The sequence below is a fragment of the Pteronotus mesoamericanus genome, unplaced genomic scaffold (genome assembly GCF_021234165.1).
Source record: "Pteronotus mesoamericanus isolate MK-2021 breed Mesoamerican mustached bat unplaced genomic scaffold, CSHL_Meso_final scaffold_54, whole genome shotgun sequence".
NCBI classification, from domain to species: domain Eukaryota; kingdom Metazoa; phylum Chordata; class Mammalia; order Chiroptera; family Mormoopidae; genus Pteronotus; species Pteronotus mesoamericanus.
Window position 1 is genome coordinate 60,557,924 of NW_026555321.1, and position 21,990 is coordinate 60,579,913.

General features: G+C 38.9%; 1 protein-coding gene across 1 annotated transcript in view; it reads left to right on the top strand.

The window, feature by feature from the left end:
* Nucleotides 1–17,897, top strand: part of MMP16 (matrix metallopeptidase 16) — a 269,641-nt gene extending 251,744 nt beyond the window's left edge. The window contains exons 9-10 of the mRNA XM_054595067.1: nucleotides 5,256–5,371; nucleotides 17,566–17,897. Of these exons, the coding sequence (XP_054451042.1) occupies nucleotides 5,256–5,371; nucleotides 17,566–17,897 (448 nt within the window). The remainder of the gene's footprint in view (nucleotides 1–5,255; nucleotides 5,372–17,565) is intronic.
* Nucleotides 17,898–21,990: the final 4,093 nt, after the last annotated feature.

Below are 21,990 nucleotides of genomic sequence, written 5' to 3' on the forward strand. Positions count from 1 at the left end.
TTCATACCTGAGATGCTGCATGCAAATACAATAAAATGTACAGAAGTATTACTTTAATCTTAAGTTCTGTTTAAATAACTTCTCTATAGGTTTTAAAATATTTAAAGCAGGATTCCAATTAATTTCTGTATGTGATCTTCTATAAGATTTTGAGTTATGGATGCTTTATAAACAGATTACTTCATATTTATCAAATTGTATGTTTCCAAAGTCAAAACATTTTTATATTTATAAATAATTCATACTGGATTAAAAATCAATGGAAAAGACATGAGCTCTCTAACTCTAACACAGAAACAACAATTGGTCACCACTTTTGTATAAAGAATAGGAGAGTCTTTCTTCCCTACCTTGTATATTTATAATACTAATTTTAACATTTTATATATTTTCAATGTATATTTTTGAGAAAAAGCATAATGTAAATTTATTTGTCTTTATTTATTTCTACCTCTTTTCCCAATGGCAGCTTTCTGCTTAGAAAATGGCGGAAAGTTGGGTCAGAGGCACAGGTTTGAGATACTTGACACATAAATCATATTGCAGGCAGAAATCTAACTATAGAGAGACAGGAAATGAAATGATGGTTCTTTAAACAGCTCTGCAAATTCTGATGGAAGTTTCTAGCTTCTCTGTTTCACAGCCAGCATGGACCACATCCTCAGGTTCCTCCTTGCCCTTTTGTTCCTATCAAATTATAGATACTTGAGTGCACTTGGACCTGCATAGCATTTAGCTCTAAAATGCTGTTTTTCTAAATTTCTCAGCATCTTCTTACAACTGTGTCCAAGACTTTATGGCCATATTTCACTTTAAAGTTAACCTTTGAGAAATGTAATATGTTTTCACAGAAAGAAGTCAAAATATAGATCAATTTGGTTTGTCTATTATTTTTCTGATTTTCACTAGTAATCAAACATTTCTTTCAGCTTAAGTTGTGTGTTTATGAAGTTATTATTCAATATGTGCTTTTTAAATTAATTATCATACTATAAATGGATAATTTCAATCCTGTTGAATTTTTAAGAATGTTCCTGAAGAGTGAGATTTTGTATGATTATTTAGGTAGGAAAAACAGAATGGGCCTGTGTTTGTGGTAACATAACAGAAGCAAATAGCCTAGACTCTAAGTAAAGAAATGAGACAGAAAAGGAAGAAAGGAAGAAGCCTTGCTGAGTCCCGTGAAATAACCCTTGGGGCCACTTTTGTTCAGTTGGAGCTTAGTATCCAGCAACACCCCATAAAAGCAGTTCATTCCAGAATTGTCTATACCATATTTTTCTTCTTACAGAAGGAACTTTAGAAAATATTTGGTGTTATTACATGAACAATTTTTGTTTCTTATGGGTGTGACTCATGATTAAGTCTAAAAAAATAATAAATAAGTCTCATTTTTAAACATATTCAATTTTGAAGCACTGATGCCCAATGCTTCTTTCAAAGAATCAGCAATTTAAAGTCATAATTCTAAAGGTAATGTATCAGAAGAAAAACTATAAGGTTCATTAGAATAGCCTTTATCATTTGCCAACAATCCTGCACAAAATTTTAAGATCTATTCCATTGCAGTACCTACATTTTAAACCCATGAAATGGTTTATTTACACAGTATTCCATCTAACATGTTAATATACTTCTCAATGAGCCCATAAGCTTGTTTTTCAGACAGAAAAAAACATATCAGTGGAATGAGCTCTTTGTTCACATTGAAATATGTTCAAATATGTTGAAAGTTAAAATGAAAACCTGCATTTCTAAATAAGCATTAGCACCTTTAGAAGGCAGCTCTGGACATAGTGAGAGGATTCTCATCACAATCAAATATACTGAATATATATCAAAGCTGGCACACAGCAGATAACCTGAAGATCTGAGCCTACACTGAGTTTTTCACAGATTGTGAAATGGTCCCAAGTTAGAATATTGCCTTATCTTCTAGCAGAGAGAGGGAGAAATGTGTTTATTCTGACAAATTCATACTAGACTTATGTTCCTACAAGAGTGTATAATAAAATTCACATTCCATTTATATTTCCTTGAAATGTGATCTTCATGAATCTTATTTAGGTTCTCAGAGAAGTATTGGAGGGTAAAGCGGATGGATGCCTGATAGGACCAGGGATGAAGAGAATCATATTCACATGTGAAGATTAGGAATTTGAGCAGCAAGAGAATAAGAATGGCAGATGGATAAATACAGTTTGCTCATCAAGGGAAAATGAGCAGTAATGTAGTAGAAAACCATACTTAACCATGAATCAGAGAGTGTTTGTTTGTTTCAACTCTGCAACATTCAAAAGGAGGAACTATAACCAAGTCATTACATCTGAATAGTGTGACACCCGATGCTCTGTCAGTGAAGGCACTGAATGATGGTGTCCTTGTAGGGTGCATCATAACGTGCAATCCAACAGATTGTAGAATGATCATATAGAAATAAGATAAAATAATGTATTATATAAATTTACTTTACAGCTATAAAACACTGCAAAATGTATGAGTGTTATGAGAACATTGTTATTATTGCTCCCTTGGAGAACAAACCTGGTTCCTAAGTACTCAGTGATCTTTCTGAAACCACATATAGGTGTGATCCTATTGTTCCTAGGATTTTAAATTATTCCAGACTTTTATGTTAGCTAAATAAAAAGACTGCTGTTGTTTATGTCATCTGAAAATACCATTTATTTTAAAGATAAATCATTATTTAATCTATCATGGATAGAAACTGCCTGCCTAGTAAACTTTGACACAGTGAAACATCCCAATTTTTAGAGGCATAACTGTGGAAGAAAAAAAGTGTTTATTAGTGTCCATGAGGTAAGTTATTTGACAGTTTCTTTGTGAGAGGTTTTCTTTATAGTCAAGTGCAAGAACCAATTGGTTAACCTGTATGAGTAGTATAAACCCCATTGAAATAATTCCTTGAGAGAAGAGATCTAGAAATTTTGAATGGAATCTCAGCCCTATTAACCATTCAGTGTTTATCACAGAATGTTCTGTGAGAGAGGAATATTCAGAGTAATTTAGAAGCAGATATTTCCATCAACACAGTATGAATGCAAACATATTTTGGTGCTGGAAGTATGCTGCTCTGCCAACTTCTCTTCAGAAAGATGGGCCCAGTCACTAGTGTCAGCTCAGTGTCTCCCCAGAAGCTCTCTGATGTGTGATCTGTTCTCCCTTTTCATGCGATAACAATCTGTGACACACACCTGTCACTCTGTATTTCCTTCAGAACAAAGTCAGCCTGTGGTTGACGTATTGGAACCCTTCCTAAAATGGCCTTTTCTCCTTTTTACGTGAGCACTAAAGATGAAGGAAATGCTAATATCCCTAATGTTACTTGTAGGAGGGTTGTAGGAATCTGTAGAAAACTCCTCTTCATAAGGTCCCACAGCTGTGTAGATGAAGGATCCTCTACCAACTCAGAATAGAAAAATACCCAGAAAAGACCTGAAAAACATTTTTTCATGGTTTCAACCAAAATGCTTAATCCAAAGTTTATGTATAATATTCCTGAAACTTGTTGGTCAAACTTGTTAGCTTTAGCAGGTGGTTACAGATGTTTAAAAATGGTTGTCAAATAAATTTGGAAAACATTTGTTTTATGTAGAGGAAAGAGTAGAGACTTTAAAATCAGACACAACTGGTTATAAATTTACCTGTCATTCATTGTCTTCCAAGTACTCTCTTCTCCCATATAGGGACAGTGGTTTCCATCTCAGGGGTGTTGTGATTAAATCAGATAATGCCTAACCCCTTCTGCCTGCCCTAAGAAAGGCTATTAAACTGTCAATCCTTAGAACATTCCAGACAACAGTTTGTTTGACTCTGAGAACATATGACCAATTAGTAATCCGGAGTCACGGTGTTCACAGTTTGTCCTTTGGATGTCCTGTGAGGAACTAGGCATCTGAGAGTCCTGACTTTCACTGAGGTCCATCCACTGAGGTCTCCAGTCAAGACATGCCCACAGTCCACACTCAGACACCTGGTCGCCTCATGCACAACTACACTCTGATGTTTACAGGCACCTAAACTCAGCATACCTAGGACCAGACTTGTGACCCCTAAATACTCCCAGACAGCCCTTGTCCTGACTGCACTGAATGGCTGGGTTCTTTTTCTAGACAGCCAGACCCCAATTCCTGACTTATACTTACCATCTCTCACATTTGATCCACCATTAGCCCTGGGGCTTCTTCAAAATGACATCTCCATCCCTTACATTATCAAGAGCTCCACAGTGTACACACTAACCGGTATCTTTTTTTCTGTGTTACCTCCTTCCATCTATTTAATTCACAGCAGCAGCACAATCCTTTCAAAAAACAAAGCCACAGCCTGACACTCCTCTGCTCAGTGCACAGTGGCTTCACATCTCCTGGGAGGACTTCAGTCTTGCTGTAGTGCGAGAGTCTGTCTGATCGCAGATGCAGTTTGCACATTGACCTCGGCTCTCCTCTGCTACCTCAATTCTGGTCACAAAGGTATCACTGTGAATGCTTGGCACTCAAGCTTGTCACTGCCACAGGAACTTTCCATGACTCCTGACTCCACCTAGAGGGGTCCTCCCCAAAAACCACATCTGCTGCTGCCCACTTGCTCTCTGCTTAGACATCAGCTTATCGCAGACCACTCTCTGTTCTCTTAATCTGTATTGCTGAATAATTTAATCTGCTTTGTTTTCTTAGATATTTCCACCTGCTAGCATAGTATGTATTTTTTGATAAGATGGGTTTTTGTATATAACCCCTAACATACCGTAAAATGTAAACTGAAGAGAGCTGGGGCATGTCTGTTTAGTTCAAGGTTGTATCTCTAGCACCTACATAATGCCAGGCACATAGCAGGTACTCAAATATGTGTTGAATGACTAAATGAATCAAGAGTCTGCTTACGGTTATTTGAAAAAGATGTCCTGCTGCCTAAGTGAGATTGTTAGAAAATAGAAACCTCTGACTTATACATACTTTGATGCTACTCTTTCAGACTGTAAATATACTTAGCATTTTTTAAATTAATTTTAACAGATTAAATGAATACACAATAACATACTGAGTTTTCACATATGCAGGAAAAGAAACAGAATAAGTGCTTTGGTTCCACTGTCTTTCCAGTGATTTGAATCAGTTCTGAAAATCATTACCAGGTGACATGCAGCAAGGTGGATGGATATTAGCTACTGCTGTCAGTATACATCATTTCCTTCCCTATGCATGTGTTGTTTTTGTCATCTTTATCCTTTTTAGATATTGGAGATACAGTGAAGAAATGAAAACCATGGACCCTGGCTATCCCAAACCCATTACAGTCTGGAAAGGTATCCCTGACTCTCCCCAGGGAGCATTCGTGCACAGGGAGAATGGTACGCAGCATGTGAATTATACATTTTGTGAATTACTATATATTTCCATATTGCACTCTAGCTTTTCACTGTGTTAAGTCATTAGAAAGTGCCATACTAGGGCTACATTGTTCTATGTAAACTAACTCAATTTACATTTAATATTCTGCTCCAGATTTTTTTAGCCTCAATTTATTTAGAAAAAACATGAAGGTAATTTTTTTTTTAATGGAGAAAATGGACACCTTTGGAGTAATGTCACCTGTTCTTCTTTAAAATTTGTGTGAAGCTAATAACATATCATGGGACAGAAGTGGTCACAGGGAAATAAGTTGTAATTGCAGCTGAAGCACAGAAGCACCTGGAAGCAGGGCATGTTGAGGATGTAATTTTTCACATATGTCTTTGGCTGAAATTGTCAGCAGACAAGGAAGATACCAGCTCAGAACAGTCAGTCATAATCGCTTAATAACAAGAAACAGTACAGAGTAGCCCAAGACCCCTGTGCTCACTCTCAGGATTTGAGATTCAGCCAGATCCTAAGTGGGTGTTAGCCAAGCAATGGATAGTCCACATTCCCTGATGTTGGCATATGTGAAGGCTGAGCACTTCTCTCCTCATGCAGGGATTACTAAATAGGACTAAAACATGATAATAATTCAAAATAAAATCTAAACACAATATCCCAGAGCAAAGGAAGGGAAAGAGATATCACTCTGAAATATACAGAAAAGAAAACACCCTGTCAAATGACTTATAATAGGAATCAGAAGAAACTTATACCTATGTGGGTCCTCAGTGGCATGAAAAGTCTGTAACATACATACAAGAGCAAAATATACATTACTTGCAAGAACAAAATTATCTTCCCATCTCAAGGTAAATTTCAGGAGAGAGAGAGTTTCCTTATATTCAGAAATTAATGTTTTCTTTTCACATGACAAAAAGAATAACTTTGTAAAATACTAACAGGGACACAAAGCATGTTGGGAAAATCAGTGCTTAAAAATGATAAAAAAAAAAAACTACAGATGAAATTTCAGCACATTTGTGTCTTCTGGACCTTACCTGGTCCACCACCTCTTTGATGTCTTTCAACCTGAGTTCACTTTTTATCTTTCAGGAAATCCTCCTTGAATATCCTCTTTAGGGACCTGATCCCTCTCACTCAAAATCTTAGATTACAACCATCAACTTACATGCCCATTATAAACCCTTGAAAGGCAGTCACACAGTAAATATTACTTGTTGAAATTAATTTTATCCTTGCCATTACAGTAAAATTTCACTCCCTGAAGTGGGGATCCCCTAATGGTCTGAAACCCTTGTTCTGTAAGCAGCAATGTCAACGAATCTCAAAGATCTCAGTTTTAGCTACCCACAGCAAGCTCTCTGTTTGTTTGAGTGTGTTGTAGTTGTTATTTTGTTGGGGCTGTTTTGTTTTTTTTTTGGTCTCTACTCAAATCTCAAGCTGTGTCTTCTTACTTTAAACTCAGACCTCTCAGTTTCTATTAGGTTTTTATGAAACAGAGCAAGGTCAAATTATTAAGTAAACACATCTGTATTTATATTTATACTCAAAATAATTCCCTGTAAGGTTAAGTCCATGCAAGTGATATTCGTTAACCATAAAATCAGATATGGTACAGTTCCAAAATTGTTCATGTATCCACCATTCCACCAATGTAGGAGTTTCTTCCTTGGAATTGTCTCCAAAAGATAATTTTCAAAAAAAATTCTTTAAATTCAGATATAGATATTTGAAAGTGAAATATGCCTTCCTGAAAGACATACTGATATTAATTCTGACACTTTGACCAATGAAATATGGCCAAGACATGCCATTTATTGAGTAGCTACTGTATATTAGTAGTGCTATATGAATTATATAATTTAATTGTCCAAACCAGATATCTCTTTACCTCATTTATTGTAATCTATAAATGAGGAAAACAATATCAGCAAGTTTTAAGTAACTTTTATATAATAATACAAGTGGTAAGACTACATCTCTAAGATTGGAATCTAGAACATTCCAGACTCATGGAATATGCTGAAATCCACAGTCTCCAAGTAAGAGGCAAAGCTAAAACAAATTTTTCTATATTATATCAATAAAACAACTGGTGGTCCATTGTGTTGAACTGAGTGTTTTATTCCGTCACATTAGACAAGCCCAGACTTCCTACGTTGTAGCTTCTTGAGCTCTAAGTCTCCTGATTTTCACCTTTTATCATCTTTTTTTCTTTTATCTTTACTGATATATTTAATTTTTAAAATTCATTTTACACTATAATGTTCCATTTTTTTGTTCTTTCTTTTTCTTCTTTTTTTTGTCTCTGCCTATCACCCACCACGTTCCCTTGCCCCTTCCCTTCTTCCCTCCCTCAGCTCTTCCTCTTTCCTTTTGTACATGAGTCCTTGCTATATGTTCCTTGACTTTCCCCTTCCCTTCCTTTTCCCCGAACCCCCTCCATCCTTCCCACTTGTCTCTGTTGATTTCTATTCCTTTCAGTGTTGCTGGTCTTACTTTCCTTCCATCTTTGTATTGTTGGTTAGGTTCAACTTATAGGTGAGATCATATGGTATTTGTCTTTTGCCCCCTGGATTATTTCGCTTAGCATAATGCTCTCCAGTTCGATCCATGCTGTCGTGAAGTTTAGTAGTTCTTTTTTTCTTTCTGCTGCGTAGTATTCCATTGTGTATATGTACCATACCTTTTGATCTAATCATCTACTGATGGGCATTTAGGTTGCTTCCAACACTTGGCTCTTGTAAATTGTGCTGCTATGAATATTGGGGTACATAGGTTCTTTTGTATTGGCATTTTGGTATTCTTAGGGTATAGTCCCAACAAGGGAATCCCTGGATCAAAAGGCAGTTCCATTTTCAGCTTTTTGAGGAAATTCCACACTGCTTTCCACAGTGGCTGCACCAGTCTGCATTCCCACCAACAGTGGACTAGGGTTCCCTTTTCTCCACAGCCTCGCCAGCACCTGTTGTTTGTTGATCTATTTATAAAGGCCATTCTGACCGGTGTGAGGTGGTACCTCATGGTGGTTTTGATCTGCATTTCTCTGATGGCTAGTGATGCTGAGCATCCTGTCAAATGCCTCTGGGCCCTCTGTATCTCCTCCTTGGAAAAGCGTCTGCCCAGGTCCTTTGCCCATTTTTTGATAGGACCATTTGTCTTCTTGGACTGGAGTCGAGTGAATTCTTTAAATATCTTGGAGATCAAACCTCTATCTGATGTATCATTAGCGAATATATTTTCCCATACAGTTGGCTTCCATTTCATTTTGCTGATGTATCCTTTAGCTGTGGAGAAGCTTCTTATTTTGATGAGGTCCCACTTGTTTATTCTTTTCTTTATGTCCCTTGCTTTAGGATAATATCAGTGAAAAAATTGCTGCTTGGAATATCTGAGAGTGTCCTGCTAATGTACTCCTCTACGACTTTTATGGTGTTGCAGCTTTTATTTAAGTCCATCTTGAGTTTATTTTTGTGTATGGTGACAGCTGATGATCCAATTTCAATTTTTTGCATGTAGCCGTCCAGCTCTCCCAACACCATTTGTTGAAGAGGCTATTATTGCTCCATTTTATGTTCTGCCCCCGTTGTCAAATATTAGATGCCGAGATAGACCTGGGCTTACTTCTGGGCTTTCTATTCTGTTTCACTGGTCTATGGGTCTGTTCTTGTGCCAGTACCAGATTGTTTTGAGTATAGTGTCTTTGTAGTAGAGTTTGATGTCTGGTATTGTGATCCCTCCAACCTTGTTTTTCTTTGTCAAAATTGCTGAGGCTATTTGGGGTCATTTATGGTTCCATATACATTTTTGAAATGTCTGTTCTATTTCTGTGAAAAATGTCATTGGTATCTTAATAGGGATTGCGTTGAATCTATAAACTTCTTTGGGTAGTATGGACATTTTGATGATATTAATTCTTCCAATCCATGAGCATGGTATATGCTTCCATTTATTTGTGTCTTCCTTAATTTCTTTTTTCAATGTTGTATAGTTTTCTGCATATAGGTCTTTTATGTCTTTGGTTAAATTTATTCCTAGGTACTTTATTTTTCTTCTTGCTATATTGAATGGTATTTTTTTTCTGATTTCTTCTTCTTCTATTGCATTGCTGGTGACAAAAATACTTTTGATTTCTGAATGTTGACTTTGTATCCTGCTGTTTTGCCAAATTCACTTATTAGGTTGAGGAGTTTTTTGGTAGAGTCTACAGGGTTCTCTATGTACACTCTCATGTCATCTGCAAACAATGATAGCTTTACTTCCTCCTTTCCTATTTGGATACCTTTTATCTCTTTCTCTTGCTGACTGCTGTGGCTAGGACTTACAATACGATGTTGAAAAGAAGCGGTGAGAGCGGATATCCTTGTCGTGTTCCCGATCTTAGTGGGAACGCTTTCAGTTTTTGCCTGTTCGGTATGATATTGGCTGTAGGTTTTTCATATATGGTTTATTACATTGAGGAATGCCCCATTTATTCCCATTTCGCTGAGTGTTTTGATCATAAATGGGCACTGTACCTTATCGAATGCTTTTTCTGCATCTATCGAGATGATCATGTGGTTTTTGTCTTTTCTTTTATTTATATGATGTATCATGTTTACTGATTTGCGTATTTTGAACCATCCCTGCATGCCTGGGATGAATCCCACTTGATCATGGTGGATAATCTTTTGAATGTATTGCTGGATGTGGTTTGCCAATATTTTGAGGATTTTAGCATCTATGTTTGTCATAGTTTTTCTTTCTTTCTAGGGTCTTTATCTGGTTTTGAGATCAGGGTGATGCTGGCCTCATAGAAAAAGTCTGGGAGTCTTCCCTCCTCTTGGATTTTTTGGAATAGTCTGAGAAAGACAGGGCTTAGCTCTTCCTTAAATGTTTTGTAAAATTCTCCTCTGAAACTGTCCGGCCCTGGGCTTTTGTGTGCTGGGAGTTTCTTGATTACTGCTTCAATTTCCCCAGGTGTTATCGGTCTGTTCAAGCATTCTGTTTCTTCCTCCTTCAGTGTTGGAAGATTATACTTTTCTAGAAATTTATCCATTTCATCAAGATTTTCAAATTTTTGGCATATAGTTGTTCATAGCAGTTTCTGATGATCCTTTGTATTTCTATGGTATCAGTTGTTATTTCTCCTCTTTCAGTTCTGATATTATTAATTTGGGCCATCTCCCTTTTTTTCTTGATGAGTCTGCTTAAAGGCTTGTCCATTTTATTAATCTTTTCAAAGAACCAGCTTCTGGATTGGTTGATCCTCTGAATTGTTCTTTTTGTCTCTATGTCATTCAGTTCTGCTCTAATCTTGACTATTTCCTTCCTTCTACTTGCTCTGGGATTTACTTGTTGTTGTTTCTCCAGTTCTTGAAGTTGTAGTGTTAGGTCATTTATTTGAAATGTTTCTATCTTTTTTAGGTAAGCCTGTATTGCTATGAACTTCCCTCTCAGGACCGCCTTTGCTGTGTCCCATAGGTTTTGGACTGTTGTCTGTTCATTTTCATTTGTTTCCAGAAATTTTTTGATGTCTTCTCTTATCTCATTATTGACTCATTCATTGTTTAATAGTCTACTGCTCAGTCTCCATGACTTTGCAAGTTTTTGAAGTATCTCTTTGAGGTTGATTTCGAGTTTCAAGGCCTTGTGGTCTGAGAAAAAGTTCGGTATTATTTCCATTTTCCTGAATTTGCTGAGGCTTGCTTTGTGTCCTATCATGTGGTCTATCTTTGAAAAACTGCCATGAGCATTTGAAATGAATGTGTATTTTTCTACTTTGGGATGTAAGGTTCTATATATGTCAGTTAAGTCTCTTTGATTCAGTGTATCATTCAGTGCCACAATATGTTTATTAATGTTTTGTTTGGAAGATCTTTCCATTTCTGATAGTGGGGTGTTGAAATCCCCTACTATCAGTGTGTTGCTGTCTATATCTTTTTTGAAGTCATCCAACAATTTCCTTATGAACTTGGGGGCTCCTCTATTGAGAGAATATATGTACAATGTTGATGTCTTCTTGACAGATTCTTCTTTTAAGTATTATAAAGTGCCCCTCTGTGTCTCTTTTTATGGCCTTTGTTTTGAAATCTACTTTGTCTGATACAAGTATGGCAACCCCGGCCTTTTTCTCATGCCCATTTGCTTGGAATATTTTGTTCCATCCCTTTACTTTCAATCTGTGTAGGTCTCTTGCTCTGAGGTGGGTCTCTTGTAGGCAGCATCTGTGTGGGTCTTGTTTTCTTATCCATTCAGCTACCCTGTGTCTCTTGATTGGGGCATTGAGTCCATTCACCTTGAGAGATATTACTGATAGAAACTTACTCATCTTTTCTCTTTATACCTGTGTTCCTCTCGCTCTCATTCTCTTCCTTCATTGCTTAAACCAGTCCCCTTAGCATATCTTGGAGTGCAGGTTTGGTAGAGATGTATTCTTTTAGCCTTCTCTTGTCTGGGAAACTCTGTATTTGCCCTTCTATTTTAATGGAGAGCCTAGCTGGGAAGAGCAGCCTTGGCTCTAGGCCCTTGCTTTTCATGGCTTGGAATATTTGTTGCCATTCCCTTCTGGCTTGTCGTATTTCTGTTGAGAAGTCAGCTCCTAGGCTTATGGGGGCCCTCTTGTATGTTACTTTCTCCTTCTCCCTTGGTTCCCTGAGGATTCTCTCTTTGTCTGTGACATTTGCCATTTTAATGATAATGTGTCTTGGAGTGGACCTCTTTGAGTCCCTCTTGAGTGGGGTCCTCTGTGTCTCCTGGATCCTTGACAGCCTTTCTTGCCTCAAATTAAGGAAATTTTCCATCATTACTTTTTTGAGGAGGTTCTCTATCCCTTACTCCTCTTCTTCTCCTTCTGGTATCCCTATTATATGGATATTATTGCGTTTCAGTTTGTCCTGCATTTCCTTAATTGCCTCTTCATTCTTTTTGAGTCTTTTTTCCATTTCTTGTTCTTTCTGGGAGCTTCTTTCTACCTTATCCTCCATCTCACTGATTCGATCCTCGGCTTCCTCCAGCCTGCTTTGGATTCCCTCTACTGTGTTCTTCAATTCAGAAATGGTACTCTTCATATCCTCTCATGTCTTCTTGATAGTTTCTAGGTCCTTTTCCAGGCTGATATAGTTTGCTGTAAGTTCCTGATAGTTTCTGTGCAGTTTTTCATAGTTCTCTTTGAGCTGGCTGAGCTCATTGAGCTTCCTTAAAGCCATTGTTTTGAATTCAGTATCTGGTAGTTCCCTTGCCTCTATTTCATTTAGCTCTCTTGTGGGGAGTCCCCTTTTCCGCTAATTTGGGGGGAACTTCTTTTTCTTCCTATTTTTGTGAGAGTCTGTTAATTATTTTTGTCCTTTACTTTTCTTTCTGGGCCTGCCTCTGATTATGTCAGTTGTTGACCCTATATGACCTTGGGTTGTTTGTTTGAGCCTTCCAGGAATCTACTGTCTGTGTCTGTCTCCTCCTTGGGGCTGCTCTGTGACCCCTTCGGTCAGGGCTGGGCTATTTCTTGGGATCTCTCTGCACTCTCACGCGGGCTCCTTGAGCGCGTTCCTCGCGCGGCAGGATCCCCCCCTGCCTGGGTTTGCATGTGCTTGCCCCAGACCAGGGGGCTTATTCGCGACCTCGTGTACTCATCTGGCCCCCCGGCCAGCGAGCTCCCTAGCACCGGTCAGTCTAGGGTCTTCTATTGTGTGTTTTCCCCGCTTTTGGCTTGTGTGCATTGTTTGCCCTCGCCAAATGGGGACTACGGAAATGGGAGGAAGTCAGCTCCAGGGCTCTCAGGTTAATCCTGTCTCCGGTCTCTCCTCCAGCGACTGTAGGCAGCTCTGTGACCCCATTGGCTGGGAATCTACTAATTTTGTGGGACGCTCCACAATCACGGGCGGGCCGGTCCATTTACGCCGGCCTTTGCAGCTCTATGCACTACCTCACAGGCCATAGTGATGCCAATCTGTGAGAGACCTTTCCGGCAGGTGCAAGCGTTCGCTAGCCCGCGCGGGTCACACACATGCTCGCCAACGCTCGCTGGTCACTCGGCGCAAGTGTGTGCGTCTGCACTGGGTGTTTTTGTGGTTTCTATGTGTGCTTTTCGGCCTTTGGCTTTTTCGGGTTGTGGCCTCTTCCCATGCAATGGAGAGTACTGCAAGGAGAAGGAGTCAGAACTCCGTGGTTCCTCCTCCCGTTCCTTCCCCAACGCCTCCGTTTCTAGTCTCTACTCTGGGGTCTGGGCAGTTCCATGACCCCTTCGGCCAAGGATCCACCCCCTGTGCAGACTGCGTTTCAATCGCAGGCAGTCTGGTTCATGCGCCCCCGCTTCTGCTTCTTTGGGGTCGCGCCTTTCCAGCCCACAATGGAGACTACAGAACAGGGAGGTAGTCGGGACTCCCCGGTTCCTCCTCCCATTCTTTCCCCAACGCCTCCGTCTCCAGTCTCTCCTCAAGGCTCTGCCAGCCAGTCTGCACTCAGTCCCCCAATTCACATGCACAAGCTGTGTGCAGAGCGCACAAATGGCAGGTTAATTGATTCCCTATGCCTGAGTGAGATGGTCGCTGCAGAGTGGGAGGTACGTTATCACCCGCGCTCCACCAGCCCCCATATCAGTTCTCTTCACAAAGTTTTCCTCACCAATCTTTTCCCAGGCACCAGCCCACCCTGCTGCCGCCTCTACCCAGCGATCAAGGAGGGTGGCTGCCACTGCAACTTTTGCGTTTGCCCTTTAAATGTCTCTTTGCATCCCCAGCCACCTGTTTCTGGCAGAGAGTGCCCCTAAGCTTTTCGGGGTTGCGTTTTGTCTGTATTTTCTCGGCTTTAGCTGCTGTAGTTTAGCGGTCCCTGTTTATGATTCAGACCCCGTTCTTCTCGGGGGAAGCTAACTGGCCGTTTCAATGTCCCTCTGGTGCTAGTGCCCGTGGGCACCCAGCCCACCCTCTCAAGCCTCCATCGCACTTCTCACCTGTTGGGATGTGTGAGAGTCCAATCCACTGTCCGCGGCACCAAGGCTCCTCTCCCACTATCGTTCCATTGTTTTCCAGGTGATTACTCCAGTTTAGTCACAATTCCATTTGGGTTTTGGGAGGAGGTCAGCGTGACTCCCATTCACTCCTCTGCCATCTTCTCTCAGAAGGATCTTCATTTCCTGACTGGTGTGGCTCAGTGGTTTGAGCACTGGCCTAAAGTCTTCTTCAGGCACTTCTGTTGAGTCCTTCTTTTTGGGAGAAGAGAGGGAAATCTTGAAGACATCTTCCCCATGCTGCCTTCCAGTATTTTCCCACTCCTAGTCCTTCCCCTTCATCGCCAACTCACTGCAGGGATTCCGAGCTCCCTCAATAGTCACACCTTTTACCATCTTAATAGTTTCTTATTTTCCTCTTTGTGTTCAGCCCCCAAAACTAACTTCAAAAATCCAAATGACATTTGACTCATGCAGAATAGAGTACAATGGTTTCTTCTTAGCACTCTCTATTCAACAGTGTTTTAAGCAACAGCATTTGGTTTTTTATTTTAGTTTTTAAATTACAGTTGACCTTCAATGATATAACTTATGAAGTGATCCCTCAATAAGTCTACTAACCATAAAAAGTTATTACAATATTATTAACTATTCTGTATGCTGCACTTTATGTCCCTGTAAGTTTTTAACTTACACTAAAATTGTAGTAAAGAATCTGTATTCTGACCTCCTTCAAATTGTTTCTATGTTAACTGCTCTCAAGTCCCACTTCCTAGGTATTCTATATTCTTTCCTTAACACGTGCAATTTTAATATTAAGACAAAATTTTACTTTTAATACCATTGTATTTTATGTTGCCAATTGCAGCCCCACTTCTAGCCTGTGAATTTCTCAAAATATGATAATTGAAGTAAAAATTATTCTTAAGTAGCTACCCGTAGTAAATATAACATCTACAAGATTATTACATCAAATCTACTCTTAAAAAGGAAAAGATTGGTACATCAACATTTTCTCAATCCACTGACATTTCATAAATGGGAAAAAATCCTAAATTATACACTGAGATGAATTTCGTGGGATTAAAGTATGACAGATTTCTATTACAAAGATTTTAGTCTACTTCTTTTCAGTACTACATTTTTTTCTCTAACTCATACTTATTAGACTTTTTATTGCTAACACATGTATTCAGTAAACAAAATTCTTCTGTATTTGGAGTGTGTTACATAAAATTGACCTGCACACCTGAGAAACATCCAAATGGAAACTTCTGAACTTTAATATGATACCCAGTAATTTCATAGTAATGAGCTTGGACTAAAACTTAAAGATGAGGACAGTTCCAGCTGTTAACTTTTAGGTTTTAAGAAGTACATTCACCTATTTGGAAGGCTTGTTGAATTCTAGATCAGTGCCATTATTGAATATTGGTTGCCCAACAGACTGTCATTTGGAAGGCCCTCCACATTGCTTTATCCAAGTTTGTTGAGTAATTGCATTGGATTCATTAGCATGATCAAATAGCAGCTCCCTGCAGAAAGATTTGAATCTACATACACCTGTTTTCACTTGGCAAGTTGCTCTGATTACAAAACTTCCCTTTGCTACAAAAATCAATGGCAGACTTCATGGCATTGAACAGAGTGATTTCAAAAACAAAGTGACTTGGAGTGATGCTCTGTCCTAGCTGAAATTTTTTGAGAGATGTCAGTTTCTGGGTTGTTTTTGAAGAGTGGTATCTAACACAGCCTTTGCTGTTTAACCAGGGAGTATTTGTTCCAAGACAAGAGATCTCTAAAGGACCCAATCTTAGGCATATCATTCATGTTTGAGCTCTAGAGCTACAGCAACATTTCATGAGGTCTTAGGCATTTTATTTTATCTTGTGAGCCACAGTATAGTTGCCTGGAAAGTATACGTAACTAACTCTACTTAGCAGAGTGGTTATGAGATTATAAAATGTTATTTACTAAGTTTTTAACACAGGGCTTCTTCCATAGTGAGTGTTCAATAGCATGGGATAAAGAAAACCCTCATTAATGACTGTTAACTCTAAAATAAGCATATTATTCAAAATAGATACCTCCAAAATATAGTTTTTAAGTAATTATGACATTAAAACATTTATTTTGGTCTCATGAATTTTATCTCCAAGAATTAAATCCAAGAGGTGTAGTCACAAAAAAATAATTGATATGAAGAAGTTATGAACAGAAAGGAAAAAACTGAATATGTGCCCAACCAAAAACAATAATTTAGAGATTAGTCTTAAGAAAAACATTCATGTTTGTAGTTTAATTGTCATATATTTGCAAAGACTATTATTTGCACCTCTAATGGTTTGGAATGTAAATCATATGTATTGCCCGATCTTTGAGCCTCCGATGTACCACCTCCTCCCCCATGAAATATATATTAGTTGGAAGTATTAAAGATGGAATTGTAGATCTATTTATACACTACTAGTTCTTTACTCTACAAGGGTTAATAAAGGCTTTAGAAGTTCTGTAAAACGTATTTAAGTGACATGAATGTAACATAGGCTAAGTGATTAAGAAAGTTATATAATGAGACCAAAAGAAGAGACACAATGTGTGTACCTAAAGCAAAAAATGAGATTAGTGCACAAAGTACTAGAAATGCCTGTTTGCTTATTAAAATTCCTAACCAACAAAGGAGAACACCTCTAGTCACATGATTTATGATTTGTTATAATTTCTGGTCCAAATGACAAAAGCAAACCTATTGTTTAGAATGGTCACAGCTATTTCTGGTGCTAAGATGGTTAGACCTGCCTGTGAGGGATCTCCTGGAGAAGCCCCCTTGTTTGTGTCCTCAGTCACAGCCTGAGGCCAATGGTGCTTCAGTTAATAAGGTATGACAACATCTTTGATGCAGGTGGATATTGTCACACTGGAATGCATTATATGCCTTCAGTCCTGTGAGCCAGCAATGGATGGACTCTTTCTCCAATGTAGACTGGTTATATGTGCTCCACCTGCTCTCTCAAAACCCTTGACAGAGAGCACTTTTCACTGGCTGGGCCTCTCCAGGTATCAAAGTGCACAGTCTCTGGGGCTTAATGGCCAGATCCATGTCAGCACACAGCTGCGCTGAAAACAGTGTTTTCTTCCTGAACAAGTTGAGGAGACTTAACATACGTCTTTTAGGTAGTCACTTTAATTAAATGTCTATACACATCCACTTTCACAAATAAGTGGTTCTTGTGTGCGTTTTTCCCCCCACCCCACCCTCAGGCTTTACCTATTTCTACAAAGGAAAGGAGTATTGGAAATTCAACAACCAGATACTCAAGGTAGAACCTGGATATCCCAGGTCCATCCTGAAGGACTTTATGGGCTGCGATGGACCAACAGACAGACACAAAGGACACAGCCCGCCTGATGATGTCGACATTGTCATCAAACTGGACCACACAGCCAGCACTGTGAAAGCCATTGCCATTGTAATTCCATGCATCCTGGCCCTGTGCCTGCTGGTACTGGTCTACACCGTGCTCCAGTTCAAGAGGAAAGGGACTCCCCGGCACATACTGTACTGTAAACGCTCCATGCAGGAGTGGGTGTGACATGGGGCTTCAAGCTGCTTTTCCCGGAGTTGGTGATCACTTGAGATTCAAGACAAGAGCTATTATGCTGGTTCCTAGCTCAGAGCGGGCTGGTGGAAGCCTGGTTTAGGGCTGACCTTTTAAACCAGAGGGTTGCTGGTCCTGCACATGAGTGGAAATTCAGTTGTAGGGATACTTCCATGATGCAAGTCCCTGCTGTCCCTCAGTCCTTTGTCTTTGTCTTTCCATTCTAGGCCTTTCCTCTGCACGCTTGATGCCCAGGACATTTTCAGAAGTAACTCCAGAAGAGGATACCAAGAAAAGGATTCTTCCTAATCGTTTAAAATAGGATTGCCCTTCTGAAGTCTGAGCCCATTTCTGGGGTGGGGGGATGGGGAAAAAAGCAAAATTGAAAACCCACACATTTTTGCTTTACAGCCAAGAAAATTTTAAAAGGTTAAACAAAACAACCTGTAGTTGAACTTTCAGGAAAGTGGAAGACCCAGAACAGCTTTGTCTCCAAAGAAGAGTGCACTCTGGCCTCTCCAGGAAGTCTGCTGTGTTTGCTGGTGTTGGAGCGGCAGGACAGGACTGGGGAGCCGTTCCAGCCAACAGGGGCCAAATTCTCTGCAATATATAGTAACAGCCTTAATAACACTCCATTTTTTCGTTTTCTACAGCTGTTCTCAGCCATGTCCTTGGTGTCCCAGCCCATTTGTACTCAGAGCTCTGCTCAAATAGGACTCTAAATTGTTTGGAAGTATTTCTAGACCCTTCCTGCCACTTCTCCTTTTCATTGTGGGACCTCCCCAAGCTGTTTTAGGTCATTGCCCCGGGCATCCCCTGGATCTGTCAGGAATATTCATTTTATCAGAGTGAGAAGCAGTATGTCCCTAACATGATGTGAAGTGACAGTTGCTTATAAGGCCATATGACATTATAATCCAGTGATGGAACCCTTTGAGAACTATCAGATCAGCTTTCAGAGTCACAGGGTCATCAATTTTGCTATCTGGTGAATTTTGAACAACTGAGCGATGGTGATGGTAGTCTCAGGTTCAGGAAGGTCTGGTTTTTAAAACAGATATCCTCTAACCCTATGCAATGTTTAAGTAAATTTTAGTCCTACAGAAATGCATCATGACAGCATAGGAAATGTGACTTGCCAAAACATTTCCTGTCAAATAAAAAAGTATTTTGTTAAGTATCTTATAAGAGTGAAATTTTATTTGAACAGCCAATAAAAATAGCCTAAGTCTTTTTTTCTTTGGTTAGACATACTGAGTTTCTGTTTTAAACTCCATTATATGGGAATTCAGTTTGCCTTTGGACATGCAGTGCATATGGCTACTGAAAAGTGAATCAAAGTGACTATCCTGCATGGTGGCCATAGTTCTCAAAGGGTTTGTGAGGCTTCTGGTGCCCAGACATCCATTTGGTCACTGACAGAGCCAAGGCACCACCAAAGCATCTCACTGTTGACTGTCATTTGTCCTAACATCAGTATCGTCATTTTTGTGTGACCTGTGGAGCAGGTTCATATCAATATTTTTCTTAGAGAAAAGTCAGCAACTGACAGACCTCTGTATTGATTTTTTAGGAAGCTGCTTCTCATGGGGAAAGACTTTCCAGCCACTGGGCTATGAACTCATTAGAGACGGTCAGAAAGCATGTACCCCATGACTCAGACGCTGGCTTTTCGGGAAAGCCAGCTTCCTGGGGGATTAGCTTTTAAAACATGAACAGCTTGCCTTGACCTTGACTGTTGACCTGTTGACTGTCATTAACAACAACTTAAACATTGTCTTATGTGAAATTTGTCTTGAAGAGTCTTGTTCTATGTCTTTGCCCTTTGACCTTTAACTTGCAAACTGGCAGAAATGAAAGGAAATCTGGTGTTGCTTCTCCATTGGACAGTTAACTGTTCTCTGAGAACCAGTGAGGGTGAGCTGTTTGCTCCGAGTGGAGAGGGGCGCGGGTGTTGAGTGGGCAAACAGATGCTTGGCTCTTCGAGACACTCTCAGAAAAATACCCAAGAGGTAGAAGTGACTTTTCCTTTTCCTTTAATATAATTTCAAGTCTAAATTTATCATTTTAGTATAAATATAAAACTATAAGGGAAAATAAAACCTCATAATACTTGAATGGCCAGTATGGCTTTTATATAAAGCAGGAATTTTATACTAGTGAAAATTTCTTACTTATTTGCTAATAATACACATTTCCAGGTGATTTTTAATGAGTGTAGGTATACATTCTTATTTGGAAATGGATAGTTTGTCTGCCTTGACTTTACATTTATACACCATATAACATAAGAATTAGAATGCCTTTCAGTTCAACATTTTATGATTGTGTTGGGGGAAACATTTTGTAATCATGGGTAGCATATTTCAGATAGAGCCCAGTTGCAGACTGTTATTTCTTACAACTTTGACATATCCAACTTAAGGATAAGAAAAAAAAAGATCAGTTCCAAAAGATCAATGGCTTTTTAGCGAACATTATGAAATGCAGATGATTTGATGAGGTGTCAGAGATTCTGTGTGTGAGAGCCAGCACCCCTTGCAGGCTTACTCCATGCTTTCCATTTAGAGAGTGTCAGTATTCTTGGGCGGTTATCACATCCGCTGAGCATGGAAGACTGTCTACACAAATAAGCTCATTTAAACAGTGCTTGCTGGTGGAATGGTTTAATCCTTTTAGGACCTTGATATCCAGGAAAAAGTGACAAGAAACTACATTTTGCTAAAGACTGAAATGAGGAACTATGTCATTTTGGGATGTCATTGAGAAGTTCCATTAACCTACATGGATAATGATTTTTTTTTTCTTTAAAATGGGGAAAAAAAGCTGAATAAGCAGTCTTTTGTCTCTTTACTCATTTGTCACAAAATCGTGATTCATCTTAACCGTGTAAGTGAATAAGGGCTAGAAAACATGGTGAATTCAGAACAGGACTAAGCTATGATTCTTTAATCCTGGGATGTTAAAGGCAAGTGTTGGTTCATATTTCAATATGAGAGGAAATGTAGATGATAAGAAAATGTATATGTGGCTTCTCTCTTTACTAGAAGGTTTACATTTTCAGGTGTGAGACTATAAGGGATAAAAAATGTTATGCACAAACGTGGGGTTCTGATGTTTATTGTGCACCCGGCACTCTGTGGTTGCTGACATCTCTTCCACTGGGAGTTTAGAGAAAACAATCTCAGTCTTAATGGAATCATGAAAGGGAGCATGACTAATTGACTTAGCACATCAGGATAGTGATTCAAAATCACTGTGGAATAAATTTCCATGGGTTAACCACATAATATAACAGTTCAGTATCAATAGAGACATACAACCTGTTAAATAGTTTCCATCATCCCGTCACTAATATATGGATAGATATTCAGACCTAGCATTTCCTAAATTGAAATGAAGGCACATTCATGAACACACACACACAAAATTCTGTTTCATTGTTTTTTTATTAGTTATTATAAACACAAATGTAAAATGTTATGTAAATTAACTATGTAGTTTATAGTTTTAGCCAAGTATTATTGCTTTATATATTATTAACAGGAAATAATTAAAATAGCCAGTCAGTCTCTGTTCTCTATAAAGCAGTAAATCTACAGTAGATCTGGAGCACAGGTGACTACTTGAACCATTGACCCAGTTGAGAACAAAGTGTGGACATGGCAATCAGAAAAGGTGGGCATTGGTGCTCTTTATGGATGCAAAGGTAACATCAATTAGAGAACTCTGTATGATACTAGCAAGGACAACTTCTGTTATAAATCAGAGAGCTTTCTGAATCAGGTAATAAATTACTAAGTAATAATTTATAAATATAATTACTAAGTAATAAAGGACAGAGACTGATTTACTGAATTAAGCAAATATTACTTTTACTACTTAAATTGCTTGTAATCCTTTTCTACTAACATGAAATTTGTTCATATTTTATATACTTGTTTCATCTCCATTCTGTGGGTGATTTAAAAATGCGATGTGGTGGGTAAGGTCATTGCCCAACTTCCTGGTAGTTGCAACACATGGATGATGTGTGGAGTGGACCTTAGAAGTAGTGGTAAAACTTTCATGTTTGCGATTGTGCTGA